The 25,500-nt window shown below is 51.3% G+C and overlaps 1 protein-coding gene across 2 annotated transcripts; it reads left to right on the top strand.

Annotated features, from left to right (window-relative positions):
- The first annotated feature begins 463 nt into the window (after window positions 1-463).
- Window positions 464-25,296, top strand: A4GALT (alpha 1,4-galactosyltransferase (P blood group)). Of its 2 annotated transcripts, XM_029204119.1 has the most exons (5): window positions 464-559; window positions 2,183-2,408; window positions 4,421-4,616; window positions 21,970-22,111; window positions 23,528-25,296. In XM_029204119.1, exon 5 carries the CDS (start codon window positions 23,571-23,573, stop codon window positions 24,633-24,635), a length of 1,065 nt encoding a protein of 354 aa, XP_029059952.1. In that variant the 5' UTR covers window positions 464-559; window positions 2,183-2,408; window positions 4,421-4,616; window positions 21,970-22,111; window positions 23,528-23,570; the 3' UTR covers window positions 24,636-25,296. The 2 variants fall into 2 exon arrangements, with proteins under 2 accessions (XP_029059952.1, XP_029059953.1); XM_029204120.1 differs by lacking the exons at window positions 464-559; window positions 2,183-2,408; window positions 4,421-4,616 and adding an exon at window positions 12,770-13,316.
- Window positions 25,297-25,500: the final 204 nt, after the last annotated feature.

The following is a 25,500-nucleotide window of genomic DNA, read 5'->3' as shown; positions in this document are numbered from 1 at the left end:
GGGCACTGGTCATCAGCTGAGTGAGAGGACGGGCGAGGAGGAAGTGAAGACAACACAGCAAGTGTGCAGTGGACAAGGAGGAGAGTGAGGGGGGAAAGGACAGAGCGGCGAAGGTAAAACACTGGGGGATGCAGGCAAAACGTTTAGCACGGGTCACGCTGTGAGGAGGTACAGTAGCGTCAGGCAGGCCCGAGTTCAAATACCGATACTGCCCCTTCTCAGCTGTTTGAAGTTGAGTTACTTAACCACTCTGAGCCTCGTTTTTCTCACCTGTTAAATAGGGGAAATGGGATTATAAACCCATAGAACAGGCAGCAGGGAGGCACGGCGAGCGCACCATACCTGCTGGCGCGCGGCTTGGTGATGGTCCAGACCCGGGCGCCGGGAGCGGTGAAGATGCAAGGGACCCCCTCAGGGGCGGGGCTGGGCGGGGCTGACCACGCCCCGGGCCGGAGGGGCGGTGCTCCCGCCTGCCGGGCTCGGGGCACTTCCCTCCCACCGCCTCGCCGACGGCCCGCTGGGCCCAGTTGGCCGCCTCCCGGAGCCACGGGAGCCTGAGGTATGAGGGGCTCTGCGGAGGGTGCAGCTGGGCGGGCTCCGGGACACTGACCTGGGGGCTCCCCGGGCACAGGTGGGGAGGAGCGCTCCGAGAAGGAAGGGGAAGGGACAGGGGCTGCGGAGGGGTGGGGAGGGCTCGGCCGCCGCCCGCCCGGGCCACCTGTCCCGGAGGGACCCTTGTGTGCGCACCGACTGGGCGCCCTTGTCCCCCGGCCGCCGCCTCCATCCCAGCTGCGCCCCAAGTTGAGCGCGGCGGCTGGGCCAGGAGCCCGGCCCGCGGAGGGAGGGCGCACCCCGCCCGGGAGCCCTCCGGGCAGCGCCGCCCGGCCCGGGGTCCCTCGGCGGGAGAGAGGGCCCGCGAGGGCGAGAAGCCCGGGTCCGAGTGCGGGCTCCGCCGGCCCGCGCTGCATCCTTGGTCGAGTCACGCCGCTCTGTCTGGGGGCACGGAATCGCCCCGGGAGACCTCACCGCCCGCTGCACTCGCCCCTGGCCCGGGAGGGGGCGCCGCTGGGGAGAGGGGTGGGGAGCGGCCGTCTGAAGGGAGACTGCGGGGGATGCGAGGCGTCCCCCCGGGCCTTTAGGGATGTTGAGGCTTTGGACCGCCGACAAGGGGGAAGGGCTCTCCAGATAGAGGGACGGCCTGGGTAGGATCCGGGAAGCGGGGAAAGTCGGGCCTAAGCGCTCGCTCTCAGGGATCCGGAACCTCAGACCACTCCCTCTTTCGGGCGTGCTTCTCTCCCTCCCTCTCCTCCAGATGGGAAACATTGAGTCCCAGTGGGAGCAGTGGTGTGCTTGGGAGAGGCTCTGGCTCGGAGGTCCAGTCGCAGAGTCCACTCCCCTTCGTGCTAGGGGAGTCCCCTGGCCTCAGTTTCCGCATCTGACACCTGCGGGTAGAAGTTCCCACCTCCTCGTCAGACTCAGCTAAGCCTCTAGCTCTGAGAGGGTTAAAAGCCACCCTTCTCTCAGAAGGACACCCTTTTGGTCTCCCCCAAATGCTGAGTGATTGACCGCTCTGTGGAGGCCCCTTGGGGTCTCTGAAATCTATCTGTGCCCTCCTTCAACAAACACCCGGGAACACCTGGTATGCTCCGGCTCTGGCGCTTCCCCCCCCCCCCCCCCCGCCCCTGCCTCCACTCCAGCTGTCCAAGGACTTCCCCTTTGTTACCTCCTCCCAATGAAGGAGGAGTCGTCCTGCTCAGGGTGACAAAGCAGGGCCCAGGCTAGCGGGGACTACCCCCTCAGTGCCCACAGCCAGATCCCCTAGGGGAGTCCCCAGATCAGGCCCAAATAAAAACAGGAAAAAAAGAAAAGGAGGGTTGAGATGGAACCCTCTCAGTTGTTCATTTTCCTCCCAAACATGTTTCTAGTGCCTCTGGTGCCTGTCCCTCCTTGTCTGCTAGGGTCACGCGATAGATATCAGAGGACAAACACCGAAGTGGAAATTCTGTAAAATGTGTTTTGCTTCCCTGTATCCATCGAAGCCCTATAGCTGCCTAGGCTAGTGGACTTGCTCCTGCTGTGTGCAAGGGTCCCAGGTCCCCAGTGTGTGCAGGGTTGGCAAAATCTTTCAAGGTGACTTACTTGGAACATCAGAAAGTTGTGACTCACCACATTACCTAATCAGCCCCAGCCAGCAGCTCCCAGACCCACGCGGCCATGGCGGTCCAGATCTTCAAGGACCCGGGTCAGCAGGGGATGCAGGTCCCCTCGGGCAGAGCGAGACAAGGTGGCTGCCAGGGACATTTTTAACAAGACCAGAAGAAGGGGTGGATGAGAAAACGGAAGCTTGACGTGTGAAAACGGCTCTTCCCCGCCACAGCTCCCCCACCCCGCAGCTGCTGCACCTCCAGGTGGGTAGAGGGGATGGCTCCACCTTTGACCTGGCTACCCAAGCTGTGCTCAGGCAGTGCTTTCTGGAATTCACTTCCTTCCAGCCAGGCGCCTCTTAGGTGTGCCCTCACCTCCCGTTGAGCCTTACCCCTTCTCTCCAGATTGGAAGCTCCTGGAGGGAGGAAGCTTGCCTGAAGCCCGGTGCCCGGCCTGACACATAGTAGGCATTCACTACATTTTGCTTGAATGAATTAACTGAAAGAAGTAGGGAAAAAATTCCGCATTCACATCACTTGGATATAACTATTGTTAAAAGTTGCCCTTTTTGCCAGACTTCTTAAAAAACACATTGGTACATATTTGAGTGTCTTGTTTATACAAACATCTCAAATTCCTCACCTTTCTCAAATTATTTTTTTATATTTTTCAGTGCTTATTGCTACATCTTATTTAGTTAATGGACCTCATTTGACATTTAGGTTTTGTTGGTTTTTTAAAAATATTTGGCTCTTTTAGATGTTACATTGAGTTCATACATAAATTTATACATTGCCAGATTTTTTTCTGGAAAGGGAATTACTTGGTAGTCACTGGATATGAACCTCTAGGATGGTTATACCTAGAACCAGCAGGCTCTCCAAAGGGACTGTACCATTGCCCACTTCCTTAGGCTATGAGTGTGCATTTCTTGTTATTTCCTGGAAATGAAATTACTGGGTGAAAGAGTATGAACATCTAGGATCTTTGTGTGTTTCGTAATCATTTGTTTGAGTTCATCAATGAGATGTTTGCCCCTTGTCCTGTCTCTTTGCGGCAAAGATCTTCTCCCAGGTTGTCACTCGGCTTCTGCTTTTGCTGCTGATGGTGTGTGTATTTGAGCAGCACGTTTTTACTTTTTATTTTACTTTATCTGTGTGTGTGCTTTTCAGTAAGGTAGACTTGACTGCACTTATAAGCTGATGGGAAAGAGCCAGAAGAGGGAGTGGCTGCAGCCCCTGGAGAAGGAGGGGCAGGTCGGTAGAATGAGGTCCCAGAGGATGCAGGAGGTGGGAGGGGTCTGGAACTGGTCCAGAGGGAGCTGATGTGGACAGGAGGTGGGAGGGAGGGGGCTGGGAGGACATCTTATGAATCGGCTCTGATCTTCCTAGAGAAGGAGGTAGAAAAAGCATCAGTGGAGAGAGGGTTCTGCACCCGAGGTCCCCAGCTCCCTGTTGCTGTTTGCCCCCCCCATTCCCTTGAGTCCTCCCTGCTTCCCTGGGAGGTAGCAGGTGTTATCACCCCCACTGACAAACTCCAGAGGGAGGGGAAGTGCCTTGCTTAGGGTCAGTCAGCTGACGAATGGCAGGGCTGGATTCAAAGAAGGCTCTCCCTGCACTAACCACATGCCCTTGAGAATCGCTTTCCTCTCCGAGCCTCCATCTCTAGTAGATATCGGGAAGCGGTACCCATCTTACTCTGTCTGGTGCTTGGTGAGTGAGCGTCCCTTCCTCCCTTGTGTACCTCTGTTTGTCTTCTCTCTGGAAAGACCCCAGTGAGTCCAGGAGCTTCCAGCTCCACAGGGCTGGCCACGGGGCTAGGAGGGCCCCTTCCCCTTCCCTTCCTTGTGGGTGCCTGCACAGTCACCCCTGCGCCCACGCTCTCACCCAGCAGGAGCGCACAGCCTTCTGGATGTCACACCTGTGCAAAGTCTGAGTTGCTGGGTGAACGTGAGAAAATGGGAAAAGAGATCTTTACGTTCTGTGAGCAGGCTCGATTTGAAAGCACAGAAGCCATTGTCCCAGATACAGATACGGAGCCCAGAGAGGCACCCCTCCCCTCCCAGTTGTCTGAAGTCTTCAACTGCTTTTTCCCACAGGCCTCCAAGGCAATCTCCTGAGTTGAGGGCAGGCTTCCATGAACTGAGCCCCCTCTAGGTGCCAGACGCTTTGTTACCTGGTCTTTTTTAAACCCTCTCAGCCATCCTGTGCTGTCAGCCCCATTTTACAGATGAGGGAACTGAGACTCAGACTCAAGCGCCTCTTCTTTACCACAGTGAGATCTGAGCCCCTGGCCGTGGTGCAGTCCCAGGTGAACTTGGCTCCTTTCACCTGGCCGAGGGTGTTTGAATCCCAGCTGTGCTTCATTTCCAACTCAAGCTGTAATTGATTATAAGAGGACCTGCCTGGCAGCTATCGGGAGGATTAAACGAGTTACTGAAGGAAAACCGCTTTGACCTTTGGCTGTGCAAGGTAAGCCCTCAGGAAATATACACTCTTGTTATTATTAAACCACATTGCTCCATGCCTGACCGGGAGCTTTTAAAAAATGTTAACTCAGCCACGCCCATCCCTTCCTGCAGTGAGAGGATAGGAAGGGTGGGCACGCCCTGACACCGGAGAGAACTTGGACTTTTTAAAACCCTTCCGGAGACAAGTGAATGATCTGTATCTAAAACATTAAATTACATTTCCTTTGACCCAAGCAGCTCATTTCTAGGAGCCAGTCCTATAGAGGTAATTAAGGATGTGTTCAAATATGTAAGTGCTAAGAAACTCACCACAGAGTTGTCTATAAAAGCAAAAAGAAAGAAGCCACGTTTCCAGTAGTCAAAGTAGTCAAGATGGGATACAGATGATGCGATACAATGGAGCCCTGGAAAGTTAGGCCATGGAGCTGTGTTTACTGACATAATGGGAAGGCATAGCATATATTTCCAAACAGTTTTACTCAGGTAGAATTTACACACCATTGCATGCGTACAGTTCGATGAGTTTTAAGAAGTGGGTCTGGGCTTCCCAGGTGACGCAGTGGTTGGGAGTCTGCCTGCCAATGCGGGGGGCGCGGGTTCGTGCCCCGGTCCGGGAGGGTCCCGCGTGCCGCGGGGCAGCTGGGCCTGGGAGCCATGGCCGCTGGGCCTGCGCGTCCAGAGCCTGAGCTTCGCGGCGGGAGAGGCCGCAGCGGTGAGAGGCCTGCGTACCGCAAAAAAAAAAAAAAAAAAAAAAAAGAAGTGGGTCTGGTTATGTAACTACCACCACCACCTAGTTTTAGAAGACAGGGGCCCCGCATATTTTTAAGTGAAAAGTAAAACCAGGTGTAAAACAGTGGGTGTAATAGGATCACTTTTTGTGCGTCTCCTGTCCACAGCTCTGTGTAAACACTGCTCCATGTGAGTGGAGGCGTCAGAAAAGGACTAGAAAGGGTATTACCAGAATGCTGACATGTCATGTGCCCTCAAGTCTTCAAGATAAAGAGCGAAGCAGGTGGTGTCACTGCAGGGTGGTGACTGGACATCCGCCGCGTGCGTGTGTGCGCGCGCGCGCACACACACACACACACACACACACACACACACACTCTAGAAAGACTGGAAGCCCCACCCCCTGTGATCCCACCGTTGGCGAAGTGTCTGTGCATGCGTGCTGTGGAAATACAGAGGCAGTACCCAAAGGTATGAAGAGAACCGGGACAGCAATTGTGGCGGATTCTTGGCAAATGGCTCTCATCTTACCTATGATGGTTAGGAGGTTGCCGGGTAGGGGAAGGTGGAGGGACATTTTGGGAAGAGGGAGGAGCATGTTTCAGAAACTTGGAATTCCCAGTTTGAGCAATAGAGAGGAGTTGGTTTTCCTTTCAAGGTTTTACCATCGTTTTCAAAGGCATTAAGGGTATCAGATGGCTCTCCTGTATCCCTCACCACTCAACCAGTCATCGCGCATTTATGGTGCATCTGCTATGTGCCAGGCCCTCCCTAACTTAATGTCATTTACATTCTCCGGCAGGGTGAGCCACATCTGGCTCATTGCCCACTTTCCTCTGATCCCAGTTCACTCCAAGGCCAAATTCACCCTGGCCCCTCCCCAGAGGACTTACCCACCCGTGGGCTCTGAAGGTCTGCCGGTGGTCTAGGCTGTGGGTGAAGCACAGGGTTTGGAGTGAGGGCTGCTTACACACATGCTCCTTTGGAAGGTAGCCACGAGCTCCTACTGTGTGCTGGTGTGTGCAGCACTGGGGACCCAGCCCACGGGCCACAGTGAGAGCTGTGCCAAAATCCAGGTAGCTTCCTGGAGGTGGTGGCTCTACTCAACCTAGGTCAGGAGAGACTGAGGAAGGAAGGCCTGAGACTGGGGAGCAGACACTCCTGGGTGGGTGCAAATCCTGCCTCCCACCTTTACTAGCCGGGTAGCCCCTTTCCTCTGTACCTTAGTTTTGTCGTTTGTAGAAGGGGCCACCGTGGTGGACATGAAGACACAGGACGAGCGGTGCTTGGTAGGGTGCCTGACAAGCGGCGTGTTCTTGGCAAGTGGCAAACTTCCTACCTCTTCTGCTCCGGAAGTTCCTGGGCAGGGGAGTGGGGAGGGACATTTTGGGAAGAGGGAAGAGCATGTTGCAGAAACCTGGAATTCCCAGAGCCTGATGGTTTGAGCAAAATGGCAGATGCCAGCTTGGCTGGTCTGGAGGTCGTGGGCCTGGAGAGGCGCAGCGCTGAGGGGAAGTGCCCGCAAGGTCTCAGCATTGTGGGGTCTGTAGACCTTCTTGGGGCTGAGGCAGGAAGCCAGGGAGGAGGCTGGGGTAGTGGGTCCCCCGACAGAGACAGAGAGATGACGGGGAGAGCTGAGCTGGGCTGTGGTCACGGCACTGACGGGGCAGGGAGAGGCCTGGGGGAATCTGTTCAGAGAAGCTCTCCCCCTCCTTTCCTGTCTACACTCCCTCTCCCCGGATTATCACAATAGTCCCATAACTGCTTTCTTGTTGCTGCACGTCCCCTGGGGTTTAGTCTTAAAAAGCACCCAGATCTTAAAGATTTCTTTAATACATAAGTCACACTAGAGAATTCCCTGGTGGTCCAGTGGTTAGGACTCCGCGCTCTCACTGCCAAGGGCCTGGGTTCAGTCCCTGGTCAGGGAACTAGGATCCCACAAGCCGCAGGGTGCCGCAAAAAAAAAACAACCATGAGTCACACTATAACCCTTTCCTCCTCAAGATCTCCCAATGGCAGCCCCTCCCAATCAGCTGTCGAGTCCTCCCTCAAGCCCGCCCTCCCCCCACCGGCCCAGTGTCCCCTTATCCTTCTGGCCTCCTCTCCTGGTGCCCTCATCTTCCCACCTTGCTACTCTGGCAGCACCTCAGGCGTACATGCCTCGGGGCCTTTGCACTCACTGATTTTCCTCCCTGGACATGCTTTCCCCAGATATCCATACAGCGTGTGCCTCGCCTCCTCTGGTCTCTGCACAAATGTCAGCTTTTCAGAGGGGTCATCCCTAACCATTCTGCATAAAGTGGCACCCCAGCCCCCAGTCTTCCCAGTCCAGTTTCCCTGAGAGCAAATGTGTGGGTGTCCAGATTCATGGTGTCTTATACCTCCCTGAACTGAGCAGAAAGTGACTCCATCCTGCTCGTGAAAAGCTGGCCGCAGGCAGCCTGACCTTCAGCCCAGGCTTCACTGCAGAGCGGCAGTGACTCCGGGAGGGAGGGATGGCCTCGGGGAAGAGAGGAGGTCTGAGACTTGGAGACAGGCATACCTGAGGCAGACCCTACTCCCACTCCCCCGTTTACTAGCCATGCTGAGCTGGGAAGGTCACCTTTTCTCTCCTGGGACAGTTGAGTACTCAGGTACTTCAATATTAAGGGACACAGCCTCTGACCTTATTTTGTACCCTCAGATGGAGAGGCAGAACGTACCAATTACACTTTCCAACAGTTGTAATCTGCACCCGCCCATGGTTTACAGTTTGCAGACGCCACTCCCCTAGGTTGGTTACCTCATTTGATCCTGGCTTTCTGAGCAGTTTAGGGATCATTTACTCATTCTTTCAAAAAATATGTATTAAGCACCTATTATGTGCTAGGGTCTGTGCTGGCCATGTGGGACCAGACTAATGAGTAGAAGTGGCCTTGGTCCCTGCCCGCTGGGAGCAGACATTGTTTTTCATGGTATAGGTGTCACTGAGTATTTAATCAGTCCCTTCAAGAAAGACCTTGGGTTGTTTCTAAGCGTTTGCAGTTGCAAACAAACCTGTGACCAACACAAATATCACTTATCCGTAGGATAAATTCACAGACTGGGATGGCGTGGCGAAAGGGTACGTGTATGTTTAACTTTGTTTTTTAAATTTTATTTATTTTTCTATGTGTTGGGTCTTCGTTGCTACACGCGGGCTTTCTCTAGTTACGGCGAGTGGGGGCTACTCTTCGTTGCGGTGCGCGGGCTTCTCGTTGCGGTGGCTTCTCTTGTCGTGGAGCACGGGCTCTAGGCGCGTGGGCTTCAGTAGTTGCAGCATGTGGGCTCTAGAGCGCAGGCTCAGTAGTTGCGGCGCATGGGCTTAGTTGCTCCGCGGCATGTGGGATCTTCCCGGACCAGGGATTGAGCCTGTGTCCCTTGCATTGGCAGGCGGATTCTTAACCACTGCGCCACCAGGGAAGTGCCACATGTATGTGTAATTTTGATAGATGTTGTTCACTTGTCCTCCGCCCCTGAAACGGGACCATTTGGCTTGCCTGCCAGCACTGTGCAGGGGATGGGGGGCGGCCTGTTTCCTCACAGCCTTGCCAGAAAAATGTGTTGTCAAAGGTTTGGATTCATGCACATCTTATTTGCTGAGTGTTCTGACTTGCATTTCTCTTACTTACAAAAAGCTTCCCTGTCTTGCTTACCTGTTTAAGCATCATTTTGTGTGTGTGTGTGTGTGTGTGTGTGTGTGTGTGTGAACTGTCCTTGGCCCATTTTCTTTTGAATTGTTGGGGTTTTTTCTCCTTGATTTGTGGCATCTCTTTATAGCAGAAAAATTAGACTTCTGGGATCTGAGGGACACAAAAGTCATTCCCAAGTTGTCACTTGTATTTTTGACTTTCTTGGCATTTGGCGAAAGGTTTTGGGAAGTTTTTTTTTTTTTTCAAGGAGTCAAGTTTATCCTTTTTTTTTTTAAATGGCTTTTGGATTTCACACATAATTAAGAAAACCTTTCCAACTCTAAGGTTATAAAGGAATTCACCCATGTTTTGTTCGAAACATTTATTATTTTATATTTGGGGTTTATCCTAGGGCACATTCTGAGGTATGAATTCATCTGGTTCTTTTTCCCTAGTGGCTTCTCTGCTTGCCCAACACCTGTATTAAAAGATCCATTTTTGCTTTACTGATTGGAAACACTGCCTTTACTGGATATGCAAGTACCATATTATTGGGATGGCCAAAATTTCATTCGGGGTTTTCTGTAACATCTTATGGAAAACCTGAACGAACTTTTTGGCCAATCCAGTATTTCTGTGATTTCTTTTGTTTCATTTGCCCTGTCTGTTCATATGCTGAGACTAGGTTGTTTTAATTATTGGTACTTTGTGTTTTAATATCTCTCATAAAAGGCCAGTCCTTCCTCATGTGTCCCTCCTCAGAGTTTTCCTGTAGGTTCTTGCTTGTTTATTTTTCTAGATGAATTTTAGAGTCAACTTGTTGAATTCCAGAATCGTGTGCAATTTATAAATTGGCTTAGAGAAAATCGACATTTTTATGAAGCTGAATCTTCTATCCAAAAACGTAGTGCAACTTTCCACTTGTTCAACTTTATTTTGCGTTGTCAGCAGCTTTAAAATTTTGCTCACGTAAATTCTGAACATCTTTTGTTAAGTTTAACCCTGAGTATTGTGGTGGCTGTAGGTGGGAGTCTTTTCTTTCATTATATCTTCTGCTTCTGTCTGCTTGTGTGTGTGTGTGTGTGTGTGTGTGTGTGTGTGTCTCCTACCACCTTACAGTATTCTTTTGTTAGTAGTAGTTTTTCAATAGTTTCTCTTGACTTTTCCAAGTATACAGCAGTATCATATGAAAATAATAATTGCTTCAACTTTTTCTTTTCAGGTTTGCTTTTTGTTTTTTTTCCTATTCAGTTTTTATAGCTCCAATTTCTTTCTCTTGTCAAATTGCTTTGATGAAAACCTCCAGTGCCCGTGATGGTGCTGGGCACCTTTGTTTTTCTCCTGTCTTCAACAGGAGTTCCCTCATGTGTGAAGCTGGGTACTCATACCCCCCTATGAAGCTGGCTCTTGGCTTTGATGGTGATATATATAATTTTGTTAAGGAAGTATCCATTGATTCCTAATTTATCCAGAAAGAGTGTTGGAAATTTTATCAAATTTTTTTAGCATTTCTGGGGATGACAGTATGATTTTTCTCCTTAGATCTATGGAATAGGATGAATTATATAAATGATATATCCTAATATGGAACCACCCTTGCATTCCAAGAATAAACCCCACTTGGTTTTGTTTTGTTTTTATAAATTTATTTATTGTATTTATTTTTGGCTGTGTTGGGTCTTTGTTGCTGTGCGCTGGCTTTCTCTAGTTGCGGCGAGCGAGGGCTACTCTTCGTTGTGGTGTGTGGGCTTCTCATTGCGGTGGCTTCTCTTGTTTCAGAGCACGGGCTCTAGGCACATGGGCTTTGGTAGTTGCAGCATGCGGGCTCAGTAGCAGTGGCTCACGGGCTCTAGAGCGCAGACTCGGTAATTGTGGCGCACGGGCTTAGTAGCTCCACAGAATATGGGATCTTCCCAGACCAGGGCTCGAACCCATGTGCCCTGCACTGGCAGGCAGATTCTTAACCACTGCACCACCAGGGAAGACCCTGCACTTGGTTTTGATGTTTTATTCTTTTGATGTGCTGCTGAATTCTATTTGCTTGTCTTAGGATTTTTACAATAATACTCATAAGCAATATCCGTCAGTAGGGTATCTTGTGCAATCTTTGTGAGGTTTTGGTGTCTATGTTATACTTCAAATTTTTTTTAAGTGTTCCTTCATATATTTTGCTATTTAGCACTTTTAAAAGCATTGGAATTTTCTGTTAAGTTTGTAAAATTCCTCTCTAAAAATGTCCTGCCCAGTTGCTTTTGTTTCTTAATGATCTTGTATAATTCTATTTCTTATGTGAAAGTTGGCCTGTCTAGACTATCTGTTCCAGGAACAGGCTTGATTTATTACATTTGTCTAGAAATTATTTTTTTCCGGTTTTAAATTTTATTTGCAAAGTACTATCTTATGATTTAAAAAAAAGTTTTCCTCTGCTTCTTTGGTTACTCTCCCATTTGGCATGTCTCAGTTTGCATTGGGTGCTCTCTCATCCCTTTCACTTTCTGTTTTCCTTAATTCGGTTAATGGTGATTTATATATTTTATTGAATTTTTTCCAAAGAGCCAGTTTTTGGCCCTATTTCTTAGTTCTACTGCTTATCTGCTTCCTAACTTTTTCTACTGTAATCTTTCTTTCCTTATTCTTTCTGTTTATTTTGTGGTTCTTTTTCTAACATTTTTAGCCTGGTGCTTTCTTTCTTTCTTTTAAACTGTCCTGTTTTACTTGTCACATGTATTGGAGGCTGTAAATATTCTTTTGAGTATTTCTGGAGCTGTATCGTATAGATTCAGATTCATGATATTTTGATTATGGTTGTTTTCTAGAAATCCTATAAATTCAGTTTGTATTTTCCCTTTTGACTGAAGAATTGTCCAAGAGAGGTTTTTTTTTTTAATTTCCTGACTTTTAAATTAATTTCTAGTCATTCTGCCTTGTGATTATAAAATGTCTGCATTTTTTATGTTTATGGGTGTTGCTAAGGTTTTCAATTTTCATAAATATTCCATCAGCTCTTGAAAAGAAAGTAAATTGAGAGTTTGATACAGAGTAGTACCTTCTGATTATTTTGTAGGTCTTCTGAATTCTTATTTGTGTTTCTTGGGCTGAGAGAGGTGAATTAAAGTCTGTTATTAGTGTGTTTCAATCTAGTTATTCTGATATCCCTGTAGTTTCTTCTTCCTGAAAATTGCTGCAGTGTTTTTGGTGCGTTGTGAATTATACCACTTAGCATTATAAATGGCCCTTCTTTGTCTCATTCAGTGATGTATGGCTTTAGCTCCCATTGTCAGATACTGAGATTATGGCCCCAGCTTTGTTTTTGTTTCTATGTGTCTTTAAACCTTTGCTCATTCTTTTACTTGTAACCTTCTAAATCACGTTTTTTTGATGTTTGTCTCTCAAGTACAGGATAGAGTTTGGTTTTGCTTGAGATCTAAACTAAAAATCTTTTTCTGTGTAAAGATAAGTGAGTTAAATCTATTTATATTTATTGATATGACTGATGTCTGTTATCTTTTTCCCGTGCTGTGAGCAGTATGTGTGTTATGTGTCTTTGTGCATGTGGGAGGGCTATATTCTTTATCCTTTGACTGTGTGGTCTGTTTTCTTTGATTTAAAAATAAATAGTCTGATATTTAGGAAAGCTTGTATTTTTGTTCTAGTGGCTGCATTTATATTTATCCTTTATATAATACTCTTAGGGACTTCCCTGGTGGTCCAGTGGTTGAGAATCCGCCTTCCAATGCAGGGGACGTGGGTTCAATCCATGGTCAGGGATCCCACATGCCGCCGGGCAACTAAGCCCATGCATCGCAACTACGGAGACTGCACACCACAACTAGAGAGCCCACGTGCCGCAACTACGGAACTCATATGCTCTGGAGCCCATGTGCCACAGCTAGAGAGAAGACTGTGCGTTGCAAAGAGCCTGCCTGCCGGAACAAAAGATCCCACGTGCCACAACTAAGACCCGATGCAGCCAAAAGATTAAAAAAAAACAAAACAAAAAAAACTCTTAGTTCCTTCTTTCTTTAGATAGTATCTATTATTTGTCTTCTATGAACAACATTAAATTTAACTTGTTTCTTCATCCTCTCCTTTCTCTTGTCACTACCGCGTTTCAGCTGATACTGTATTGAGTGAGTGAGGCATATATTGTTTCCATCCCAGTGCCCCTGGAAGCTCTCAGTCAGGTGGTGTTCATGACACTTACCACTTCCTGCACATGCAGTGACATGACAACCTGAAGAGGTGTCCACAGCTCAGAAGAAAATTCTGGAGACAAGAGTGAAGCACTCTTTTAAGAGGTGCTGTATCACCCACACTTGATGGTAAGTGTGGCCAAAGATTAATATATGGTTGTCCCTTGGTATCCACGCAGGGAATTGGTTCTAGGACCCTCACAGCTACCAAAATCCTCAGATGCTCAAGTCCATTGTGTAGACTGGACTTGATGGTACCATGTGGGAAAACACAGACATCAGTGACACCGAGTTGAAGTCATTCAGAAGATTCAGGTCTTACGTGTGGTGAAGTTTCAGGAACACCCTACTAAATTTATTTCACTTATTTTCCTTCTTATGTGTGCACAGGTGTGATAGGTGATTTAAAAATATGACTAAGGGACTTCCCTGGTGGTCCAGTGGTTAAGACTCTGCCCTTCCAATGCAAGGATGCAGGGAGTGAGGGTCTGATCCCTGGCCGGGGAACTAGGATCCCACATGCTGTGTGGTGCAGCCAAAAATGAAAAAAATAAACGCTAAAAAATCTGACTAAAACATTCTTACAAAAGAAAAATTCTACATAATAAGAAAGCAAAGTAACATTGCTTAATTGGCAGCATTTTAATTTCTTAGTGTTATATGACATAATGATGTATCTTATTCGATGCAATAAAATTGGGTAGTGTTATCCTTCTTACTATCACCTTTGTACTTTAAATATGCTTAAACTTTTACTAGTTTAGCTTTTACACCTGGCAGTTAAAAATTAAGGCAACCCCTGAGATTGTTCTTCTTTCTACCTTCTTTCTGCCTGCCCTACCAACTTTTTTAGTTGTATCATTTTTACATTGCCTGACTAGATAACATTGTCATTCCATTATGTCATCCTTATTCCTACCATCTCTTTTTTGGAGGGGTTACTAAAGTTATTCCAATCACCATTTGGTTGGCTGTGCTTATTCCTCAGTTTTCCTCATAATACATTATTGCCTAAGTCCTTATATTTTGAAACTATTGGTGTGTAACCTTTATTTTATTTTACTATTTGTTTAACATCTTTATTGGAGTATAATTGCTTTACAATGTTCTGTTAGTTTCTGCTGTATAACAAAGTGAATCAGCTATACGTACACATATATCCCCATATTCCCTCCCTCTTGCGTCTCCCTTCCGCCCTTTTTATCCCACCCCTCTAGGTGGTCACAAAGCACCGAGCTGATCTCCCTGTGCTATGCGGCTGCTTCCCACTAGCTAGCTATTTTACATTTGGTAGTGTATATGTGTCCATGCCACTCTCTCACTTTGTCCCAGCTTACCCTTCCCCCTCCCCGTGTCCTCAAGTCCATTCTCTATGTCTGCGTCTTTATTCCTGTCCTGCCCCTAGGTTCATCAGTACCATTTTTTTTTTTTAGATTCCACATATATATATGTGTTAGCATACGGTATTTGTTTTTCTCTTTCTGACTGACTTCACTTTGTATGACAGACTCTAGGTCCATCCACCTCACTACAAATAACTCAATTTCGTTTCTTTTTATGGCTGAGTAATATTCCATTGTATATACGTGCCACATCTTCTTTATCCACTCATCTGTCGATGGACGCTTAGGGTGCTTCCATGTCCTGGCGATTGTAAATAGTGATGCAACAAACATTGGGGGTGCATGTGTCTTTTTGAATTAAGGTTTTCTCAGGGTGTATGCCCAGTAGTGGGATTACTGGGTCATATGGTAGTTCTATTTTTAGTTTTTTAAGGAACGTCCATACTGTTCTCCATAGTGGCTGTTGGTTGCGCCAGGTCTTAGTTGCAGCAGGTGGGTTCCTTAGTTGCAGCTCGCTGGCTCCTTAGTTGTGGCATGCGAACTCTTAGTTGAGGCATGCATGTGGGATCTAGTTCCCTGACCAGGGATGGAACCCGGACCCCCTGCATTGGGAGCGTGGAGTCTTAACCACTGCGCCACCAGGGAAGTCCCTCTAACCTTTGTATTAAAGAACAGCTTGGCTGTACCCTCAGCCCTCCATATCTGTGGGTTCCACATTCACAGATTCAACCAACTGTGGGTAGAAAATATTAAAAGGAAAAGAAATTCTAGGACATTCCAAAAAGCAAAACTTGAATTTGCTGCACACATGCAACTATTTATGTAGCATGTCTATCAGTTCTCACCTATCATTCTCATATCTCTTTCTTAAATTTTTATTTGCTTATTTATTTTTTTTCGGCTGTGTTGGGTCTTCGTTGCTGTGCACAGGCTTTCTCTAGCTGTGGCAAGCGGGGGCTACTCTTCGTTGCGGTGCGTGGGCTTCTCGTTGTGGTGGCTTCTCGTTGTGGAGGCTTCTCGTTGTGGAGCGCGGGCTCTAGGTGCTTGGGCTTCAGTAGTTGGGGCACGAGGACTCAGTAATTGTGGCGCATGGGCTTAGTTGCTCCGTGGCATGTGGGATCTTCCAGGACCAGGGCTTGAACCCGTGTCCCCTGCATTGGCAGGCGGATTCTCAACCACTGCGCCACCAGGGAAGTCCCCATCCTCATATCTTGCCATCTCTCTTTCTGTCCATTTCTTCTCCAGTTCTTGTATTTCTGCTTTCTGGTCTTTCTTCAAGCCGGAATTACTCTTTCTCAAGGTTTTTATTTTGACTGTTTTAAATCCTGCTGCAATTTTGAATTAGAATTTTTATTTGTTTTGTGGCAATATTTGTATAGTGAATCTTCTTTATACACGAGGGAACATCAGTGTTCCTTTCCCTCTTCACTCACGTAGCTTATTTGTATGGATGTTGTGTTTACGCCTTTAACATTTTTTTTTCCCTATTTGAATGAGTTGAATTTTCCTGGACTAGCAACTAACAGGAGGTTTTGGTGGAAATTGGGAGAGAGGCCAGGATTGTTCTCTAGATTTCTCTGCTGAAAGACTCCCTCCTCTGTTTTTACATGAATGGATTGTTCCTTTAAAATATGGCCTTTGTCTGCATCCACTCTTCTGTTGCCTCTCAGAACCCAACCCGATTCAAGAGGCTACTGCCGGGGACTTCCCTGGAGGTCCAGTGGTTAAGACTCTGTACTTACACTGCAGGGGGCATGGGTTCGATCCCTGGTCTGGGAACTAAGATGCCACATGCAGCATGGCATGGCCAAAAAAAATAATAAAACAAAAAAATAAAATAAAACTGCCATTATTTAAAGAAAAGAGGCCGCTGCCTCCAACCTTGAACCCCCCTGGTTCATTAAGCCCCCAGCTCCTGTCTTATTCATCTTCCTTTTGTTTATTTATCTACTTTTTTGGCTGAGCCGGGTCTTAGTTGCAGCACACGGGATCCATAGCTACAGCATGTGGGATCTAGTTCCCTGACCAGGGATCGAACCCGGGCCCCCTGCATTGGGAGCTCGGATTCTTAGCCACTGGACCACCAGGGAAGTCTCCCTCTTCCTTTATTTCTGCAATCTTGCGCTACTGGGTGCCCCCTGCACCCCATTCTTTCCCCCCCGCTCACTGCTGTATCTGCTGGCCTCACATGCTTTGTGCCACACTTACATGTAACTTGGAGTTTAGGGGTTTTTCCTGCTCCTGATTTCCCTAATGCTGCAGCTTGTGTTTTATTTTTTCTTTGCCCTGTCGCTCTGTCTGACATCAGTAGAAGAGGGAAGATTCAGAACTAAGAATCTGCCTTATTCCTATTGGAAAAAGAGGTCTCCACCTCTCTAATTTTTCTGTTTGTATATCCCCCAAAGAGCAAGCCATTGTCTGATTGATTTCTGACTTTGGAATACCTTACAGGCTTTGGAGGGGGAACATTTTATAACCTCTGCTCTGAAAACAGCCACTTTATTTTTTTTTAAATAAGTTTATTTATTTTATTTTATTTTTATTTTTGGCTGCGTTGGGTCCTCGTTGCTGCACACGGGCCCTCTCTAGCTGCCACGAGCGGGGCCTACTCTTCGCTGCGGTGCGTGGGCTTCCCATTGCAGTGGCTTCTCTCGTTGCGGAGCACAGGCTCTAGGTGTACAGGCTTCAGTAGTTGCGGCACGCAGGCTCAGTAGTTGTGGCTCACGGGCTCTAGAGCACAGGCTCAGTAGTTGTGGCACACGGGCTTAGCTGCTCTGCGGCATGTGGGATCTTCCTGGACCAGGGCTCGAACCCATGTCCCCTGCATTGGCAGGTGGATTCCCAACCACTGCGCCACCAGGGAAGCCCCAAAACAGCCACTTTTACAAGGATCACTGATGTCTAGTAACTGTCACTCAATTCTTGAGCAGAAATCATTTATTTATGCCCTGAAAGAGTGGGGGTAGACAGGACAGCAGACCCTTCAAGTAGGGTTTGGAAGCTCTAAGTATTGATTTTTCACACCCAGGAGGGTCTGAGTTCTAAGACCAAAGAGCCCACCCCCCCTCAGCTTTGTGGATGAAAAGGATATGGGGCAGGCACAGGCCCAAGGTCACATAGCCAATTAGTGGCAGAACAGAAGCTGTCAGGAGGGACCTGGGTTTGAATTCTATGCTCCATTTCGAGGGCCGGTGACCTTCCCCTGGATACCTCAATGTATAGCCTCGGGTATCTTATCAAAATGTTAACTTATCAAGGAAGTTGATCAGCACATGCCCTGTGTCCCCACCATTAGACCGTTTGGTTAGCTTTGTTCTCCCCTCCTCATTGTGCAGAAGGAATCTGAGGGAAAGGGAAAGGGAAAGTGATTTGCCTAAGGTCACACAGCAAATTCAGCAGGGTTGGGTAGACCTGGAAGCAGACTCCAGCCCCAGTGCCACTAGCTATGGTCCCTTGGACAAGTCACCTAAATTTTCTGAAAGTTAAACAGGGAGCGGGGGCTGCGATTAGCTGGAATAATAGCTGCACCCCTCACTGGTGGTCAGGCTGAACTGAGAAACACACTGACCCCAGCTAAAGCCGGGCCAGGGCCTCCTGACCCCATGAGATGCTTCCTTATCGAGCAGAAGGATGCAGCAGGCTCCCTGTCTCCTCTGTCACCCACTGCATCCCCCCTGGGTCCCCAGCCCCAAACCTCCCAGTACATAATTAATCCTGGTTTCTTCTGCTTGGCATGGGGCACAGGTGCCAGCTGGGGCCTTCGTGTCCCTCGCTCGGGGAGCAGCTTATTTGGGGCGAGGGGAGAGGCAGCTGCCCCTCCAGGTCCTTTCCGTCCTGTCAACCTGGTCTCTGGCCCCTGTCTCTCTCTGTGTCTTTCCATTGCAACTCTGCCCCCGATGTGGTGTCGTGGGATCAGGGACCAAACAAAGGCATCCCAGGGTTGGCTGAGAGGGAGAGAGATGGAGGGAGAGACAGACAGACAGACCTGGAGGGGCAGCAGGGAGAGGAAGAGGTGGGAGGGACCGAGAGAGAGACCAGGGACAGAAAGCAGGAAGAGAGGTCGAGGCGGGGTGGGGTTAGGGCACTGATGGATCGCTGACTGACTGGAGAAGTCTTCAGGAGGTGTGCTCATTTGCTCTGAGGCTCTCCTTCCCTCTCAGGTCGGGGTCCGCCCTCCATTTCAGAGGACAGGGTCCCATTAGCTGCTATCTCCTCAGCCCTGTGGGCCTCCAGGAAGAGAAGGACCCTCTGGCAGTGCCTCTTCTGCCCTTCCTATGTGTATCTGCCCACAGGCTTTGGTTTCCAAACCGCCCCCCGCCCCCCAACCCACAGCAGAACCAGCAAGGTCCAAGTGCAGGTAGAAGTGCACGCAGTACCTAGGGCAGACACTGTGCTCCCCTTCCACCGGTGAGGAAACTGAGGCCCCTGGCATTACGTGACCTGTCCCAGAAGTAGAGGACAGGCAGTTGCCTGCATCCCCTGAGGCCACATCCAGAGCTGGTTCCCAGCCTCCAGGGCCCGTGGGAGGGAAACACTGGAGAATTCACAACCCTGATATCCAGTCGCACGTGTGCTGGTGTGAGAGCTGAGTTCTAGTCCCGCCTCGGCTGTGATTCTGTGTGGGTTTGAGCATATCTGAGCCTCAATTTCACCCCCTCTAGCATGAGAGGTTGGGCAGGTTGTCTCTAGTTTGGGATAGCTCGTGGCTCCTAAACCCAGTTACTGCCAGAGGGCTTCTGTCTTGTGTTCACTTGGTCCTGTGCATGTCCTCTCCCGGTGAGCAGGTCACCAGCATCCATGGCACCTTCTAATCTCCAAAGGTAGAGGGTGGGGCCAGTCACTGTGGCTGGGGGAACACGACACAGGCAGTAGCCAGACCTGAATCACGGGGCCACCCCAGAGTTGGAAGTGGACTCTGTGGGGCAGGGGTGGTTCCCCAAAGGAAATTGGGGTGCTGTTATCAGAAGTGGGAATGAGGACTTCCCTGGCGGTCCAGTGGTTAAGACTTTGCCTTCCAAGGCAGGGGGTGCGGGTTCGATCCCTGGTCGGGGAGCTAAGATCCCACATGCCTCCCGGCCAAAAAACCGAAACATAAAACAGAAGCAATATTGTAACAAATTCAGTAAAGACTTTAAAAATGGTCCACATCAAAAAAAAGAAAAAGAAAAACTTAAAAAAAAAAAAAAGAAGTGGGACTGGATGGTGGGCAAGCAAAACCAGCAGACATCCTCCCCATCTCCCCTGGGAACCCCAGTTACACTTGACTTACAACCCTTTTCTCCTGCCCTGGGTGGGACACAGGAGCCCACCTAGGGTCAGGGGTGGAGCGCCTCTGCTGTGGGGCAGAGGTGGGTGCAGGCCATGAAGGGGTGATGAGCACCCAGTACGGGAGCCTTTTCTAGGCGCCTGAGCCTGGCCCCTGTGCTCTCAAAGTGGGGTCCACAGAGCTGGTGCCGAGGGCCAGGTCAACAGGGCTCTGGCCAGACCTTTAGCCCTCTGTCTCCACCAGCCATGCCCTTACTTCCAACCTGAGATGGGTCACAGGGGATCTTGATGACAGGGAGTCACAGAAGGAGTTAGAGCAGAGATGTGACCACAGTTCTGTGCTAACTGGGAATGCCTCCCCAGTGCAGGGCTAGAAGTGGTAGGCAGGGAGACAGGACGTGGCAGGAACATGCCAGGCTCAACTGACAAAGGCCAGGACTTGGGCTGCAGCTGGGAGGCCCATTTAGGGGACCAGGAGAATGCTTTGGGCCTGAGGTCACACGGGTATTGGGCTGCGGCCAACTTAGCCCCATACACAGTTTCTATTCCCGGGTCTTGAGCTCCAGCACCAAATACGGTGCTGCTGGCGTCTGTGCCCCTCAACCACGGTCGGCCAGGGCTCCCGCCTCCCTGACAGCCTGCTACTGCCCACACACCGTGGCAGAGCCAGGTCACTCCTGCGCTGTGCGCTCATCGGTGTGGTTCATAGTGGATTAAAAATACTCAGGACCGAAATAGCCTCTCTCCCTGCAGAGGAAAACCAGGGCCAGGGGAACACAAGGTTCTTGGTTTACATCATGGCTCTGCCACTCACGACCCTGGCTGCGGGATCCCAGGCAGCTCACCCTCCCTGTGACCCGCAGTTTCCTCACTCACATGCTCACTGGCTCATTTCATGACTCGCTGATTCGCTAACTCATTCATTTTTTCATTCATTAATTCTCTGATCACTCATAGATCTGCTCACTCCTTCATTCACTCACTTGGTCCACACGCTGAGACATTCACTCACTCAGTATTTATTTACTACATACCAAGACCCAGGCACTATTCTGGAGGCTAAACAAAACACACCAAACACAAAAAACTACCTGTCCTCATAAGGTTATGTTCCAAATAAATAACCCAAACAAACAAGTACAAAAACGTACAGTATGTTAGCATAAGTACTAGGGAGAATAAACTAAAGGGGGAGGCTATGAAGTGGTGGGGGAGCTGGAGTCTTGGAGAGGCTGGGGAGGGCCCGTGGGAAGATGATTCTTGAGTGAAGACCAAAGGGAGGTGAAGGAATGAGGCATGTGAACACCTGCAGGAAGAGCGTTCCAAGCAGAGGGAACGGCAGGTGCGGAGGCCCTGGGACAGCAGCGTGGGGGGATGGGTTTGAAAGAGCAAGGAGGCCAGGCGGTGATGGGGAGAGAAGTGGGTGTGAGGTCAGGGTATGGGGACACGCAGCACCTCGTGGACTGGGCCTCCCACGTCACTCAGGATCTGAGCAGAGGAGCTACCTGGCCGGACTTGTGGGTTTTTTAAATTTTTTTTTGTTTTTTGTTTTCTTTTTGTGGTATGCGGGCCTCTCGCTGCTGTGGCCTCTCCCGTTGCGGAGCACAGGCTCTGGACGCGCAGGCTCAGCGGCCATGGCTCACGGACCCAGCCGCTCCGCGGCATGTGATATCTTCCCGGACCAGGGCATGAACCTGTGTCCCCTGCGCTGGCAGGCGGACTCTCAACCACTGTGCCACCAGGGAAGCCCCGGACTCGTGTTTTTAAAGCGGCCCTCTGGCTGCTGAGTGAGTGAATCAGACAGCGAGTCCGTTTCCTGTGTGGCTGCTGTGTCCCAGGCACTGAGCCGGGTCCCGGGGAGAGAGGTGTGCAGGCCCCCACGGTGCTCATGGAGGCCCATCTGGCTGATTCCCTTCTCATCAAGCCACCTTCTCCCGCTCTGCTGGTCCCTTTGCTGCATTCAGCCATCATCTAGTTTATTGTCCTTGTCTCTCTCCAAATGGTCTCCCCTTAGGCTGAGTGCTCCTCCAGGGCAGGGCTGCACCTAACTCTTCTCTTCTCACAAGCATGTTCCCTAAGGGGCCGAGGGGCCCAGAGAGTGGAGGAATCAATGAACAGCGGAGCCGCAGGCCCAGCCTGCCCGGCCTCACTCTGTCTCTCGCCATCTTTTGCAGATGGATTTGCGGGCATGGAGAGCGTGTGGAAGGACCGAGTTCTTGTTGGCAGAGGAGGTTGGCTGCTGAGCCAGGGCGTGTCTCCAGGAGGCCTTCCAGGCTGCCTGGATCCCCACCTCGCCACCATGGGCCGGCCAGGCTGGTCAGTTTCCAGCCCATGACGTGGTCACGGTTCCCTGCCGCAGCCTTGGGGAGCAAGTCGCGGGCTCCCGGCACCACCCTCGGGCTGCAAGACGCCTCTGTCCTGGGAGGGGTTGACTCCGGCCCCCCTTGGCCCCCAGGCTGCACCCAGTCCCCCACCACTTTGCACCCAAGCTTTCTGGCCTCTGAAGGGGAAACTGTGCAGCTGTCCCCTGGGGTTACAGTAAATGGCGGCCAGGACTCTTAATAGCAAGCACTGTCCAGGTCAGTGTGTACCGAGTCCCCAAGTGCCAGGAGCATTCACACGGTGGCAAGCTCTGTCTGCCGGGCAGGATGACGCAGTGGAGAGAACACAGACTTTGGAGCTAGGCGGCCTGGGTTCAAACCCTGCCCTGCCACTTGCTGGCCAGAGGAGTCTGCATGAGTTACCAGACTTCCGTGCCTCAGTTTCCTCACCACAGGGTGGCTGCAAGTGTCTAATGGGTTAATATGTGTGAAATGCTGAGAAGGTTGCCTGACACGTGCATGGTGGATAGTCAGTATTCACTGAATGAATGAATATAACCCTCGTTCCAGTATTACCGTCTTGCTGCTGGTTCAGGCAGACCTGGGGCCCCTCATGTCCCAGGCATTCACACAGTCCCACCGCAAGCCTCTCTTGTTCCTCCCAGCCTCTTGCAAGGCACCCAAGAATGTTCCTGCTCCTGGCCAGCAGCAGCCTGGGCATCACAAGAGAATGAGAGTCCAAGGGCAGCGGCACTAGTCAACTCACAGACTATATAGAGCACAACCTCCCTGTCCCTTTCCCTCTAGTCAGGGGCTGGGGAAGCCAGGGGCCCAGGACACCCCGTCATGTCTTGCCCAAGGGCTTCGGGACCCGGCCAGCATGCCCACGTGCCTAGGGTCCACCCGGCCTGCGCCTGAGCGAGCTTGGCTGCCAGCACCCAGGCCCCCCAGAGCCCCAGGCCTCCTGCTCAAAGCCCCTGTGGCTGCTGGCATTTCTTCCTCTTGGACCAGCTCCAGGCCCGGCTGGTGGAACTGAATGGGACCGAGAGGTGCATGCACTGGGCCTCAGATCATAGGCTACCAGCCTGGTAGTTCAAAGGGGACAGGCCTTGCCAGGTCGAGAGGCCAGACCCTGCCCTGGGCTCACGTTGGCCGCACGTCGTAGGTGGTGCTGGCCCAGCCCTTGGGGAGCTCACAGGTATGTCACAGAGTGAAAGGGACCCTGCTCAGACCTCAGTCCATGGCCCGCTGCCCCGATTTTACAGATGAGGACGGAGATGGGGCTCTGACCACCTGGCAGGCCCGTGGGCTCTGGAAGCCGGCGTTGGCTGTGGCTGGTGTTTGTAGGAAGTGTCTTTCTTGGGTCAGGGATGCCAGTGGCCTGCCCGAATGCGGTCCTCGTCTCTTACAGACCAGCCAGTTCCTGCTGGAGGCTCCTGGTATCATCTGGGGAGATGACGTCCAGGCCCCCCGACTGCCTGCTGCGGCTGCTCCGAGGTGCCCAGAGGCAGCGGGTCTGCACCCTGTTCGTCATCGGCTTCAAGCTCATGTTTTTGGTCTCCGTCATGGTCTACTGGCACATCGTGGGAGAGCCCGGGGGCCAAGGACAGTTCTCTAACCTGCCTGCTGACATACCCTGCCCGCGCTTGGTCCCGCACACACCGCCCTCCGGCACCCCACCTCCCGGCAACATCTTCTTCCTGGAGACTTCTGACCGGACGGACCCCAACTTCCTGTTCATGTGCTCCGTGGAGTCAGCAGCCAGGGCCCAGCCTGAGTCCCGGGTGGCGGTCCTGATGAAGGGGCTGCCCGGCGGGAACGCCTCCCTGCCCCGGCACCTGGGCCTCTCGCTTCTGGGCTGCTTCCCCAACGTCCAGATGCTCCCGCTGGACCTGGAGGAGCTGTTTCGGGACACGCCCCTGGCAGCCTGGTACACGGCCCTGCAGCGGCGGTGGGAGCCCTACGTGCTGCCTGTGCTCTCCGATGCCTCCAGGATTGCGCTCATGTGGAAGTTTGGAGGCATCTACCTGGACACGGACTTCATCGTCCTCAAGAACCTGGGGAACCTGACCAACGCGCTGGGCACCCAGTCCCGCTATGTCCTCAACGGCGCCTTCCTGGCCTTCGAGCGCCACCACGAGTTCATGGCACTGTGCATGCGTGACTTCGTGGCCCACTACAACGGCTGGATCTGGGGCCACCAGGGCCCGCAGCTGCTCACGCGGGTCTTCAAGAAGTGGTGCTCCATCCGCAGCCTGGGCGAGAGCCACACCTGCCGTGGCGTCACCACCCTGCCCTACGAGGCGTTCTACCCCATCCCCTGGCAGAACTGGAAGAAGTACTTCGAAGACGTCAGCCCCGAGGAGCTGTCCCGGCTGCTCAATGCCACCTACGCTGTCCACGTGTGGAACAAGAAGAGCCAGGGCACGCGCTTCAAGGCCACGTCCAGGGCACTGCTGGCCCAGCTCCACGCCCGCTACTGCCCCACGACACACAAGGTCATGAAGCTTTACTTGTGAGGGGCCTGCCTGCCTCGCTCCCTCCCTGGGCCCGGCGTTCTGAAGGAAAGGGCTCGGCCACCCTTCCTGGGGAGACCGGAGCTGCTGCAGCGCCGGATCTCGGGCAGGCAGCAGGGAGGGCGGGGAACTGTCGGCCCAAGAGCTGTTACTGGAAGGCGTGCTGCGGGCCCCGGGACCTGCTCCCTTCAAGCTAGCGGGAGGCTGGTGGGGTCTTGCAGACAGCAGGCAAGCCTGGCATGTATGAAAGCATCTTCCAGGGCAACGCGGGAAGCAGGCAGGCTGGGGCTGAAGTGCCCACGAGGGGAGCACAGAGAAGCCCAAGGAAAGGGGCTGGGAAGAACGGAGAGGAGGCCGCTTGTGGGGTAGCCGGGATGCACACCCAGCTTCGTGAACCCAAGTCGGGGCTGCTTCTGGGGTTTGGGTTTCTTTTCCAGGGGGGCTGAGGCCGGCAGAGCCAGCCTGGGGAGCTCTTTGGGGGAGGGCCTGCCTGCCCACCTCATCCTTCTTTCCAGAAATGTTGCAGGAGTGACATGTGCCAGCTGCCCACTCACAGGCAGGGGCCCTGGAGTTCTTGTGGCTCAGGAAAAGCATTTTAAAGGAAACACCCCCTACCCGGCCCGCAATAAACACAATAAAAGTGAGAATAATAAATACAGTAAAGGTGGCTCACCAACATCTAGTGCTTTTTGCTGGATGATGCACATTGATTCGCACTGTGAGCCCCACCCTGCCGCTGAGGAGGCAGCTGGGGCTGGCGGCGGTGGGGGGGACGTGCCTGAGGTCACGCAGCCTGCCTAGGTCGGGGGGCCCGGGGACCTGGCCACTGGGCAGGCTCACAGCCGCGGTGCGGGAGAGCGACTGCGGT

The sequence above is a fragment of the Monodon monoceros genome, unplaced genomic scaffold (genome assembly GCF_005190385.1).
Source record: "Monodon monoceros isolate NGI ecotype Baffin Bay Population unplaced genomic scaffold, NGI_Narwhal_1 Super_Scaffold_6, whole genome shotgun sequence".
Lineage (NCBI taxonomy): Eukaryota > Metazoa > Chordata > Mammalia > Artiodactyla > Monodontidae > Monodon > Monodon monoceros.
This window is presented reverse-complemented; position numbering and strand designations above follow the sequence as displayed.

Bases quoted from the DNA above. Each gene is read 5' to 3' on its own strand.
- A4GALT (XM_029204119.1), top strand. From the start codon at position 23,571: ATGACGTCCAGGCCCCCCGACTGCCTGCTGCGGCTGCTCCGAGGTGCC.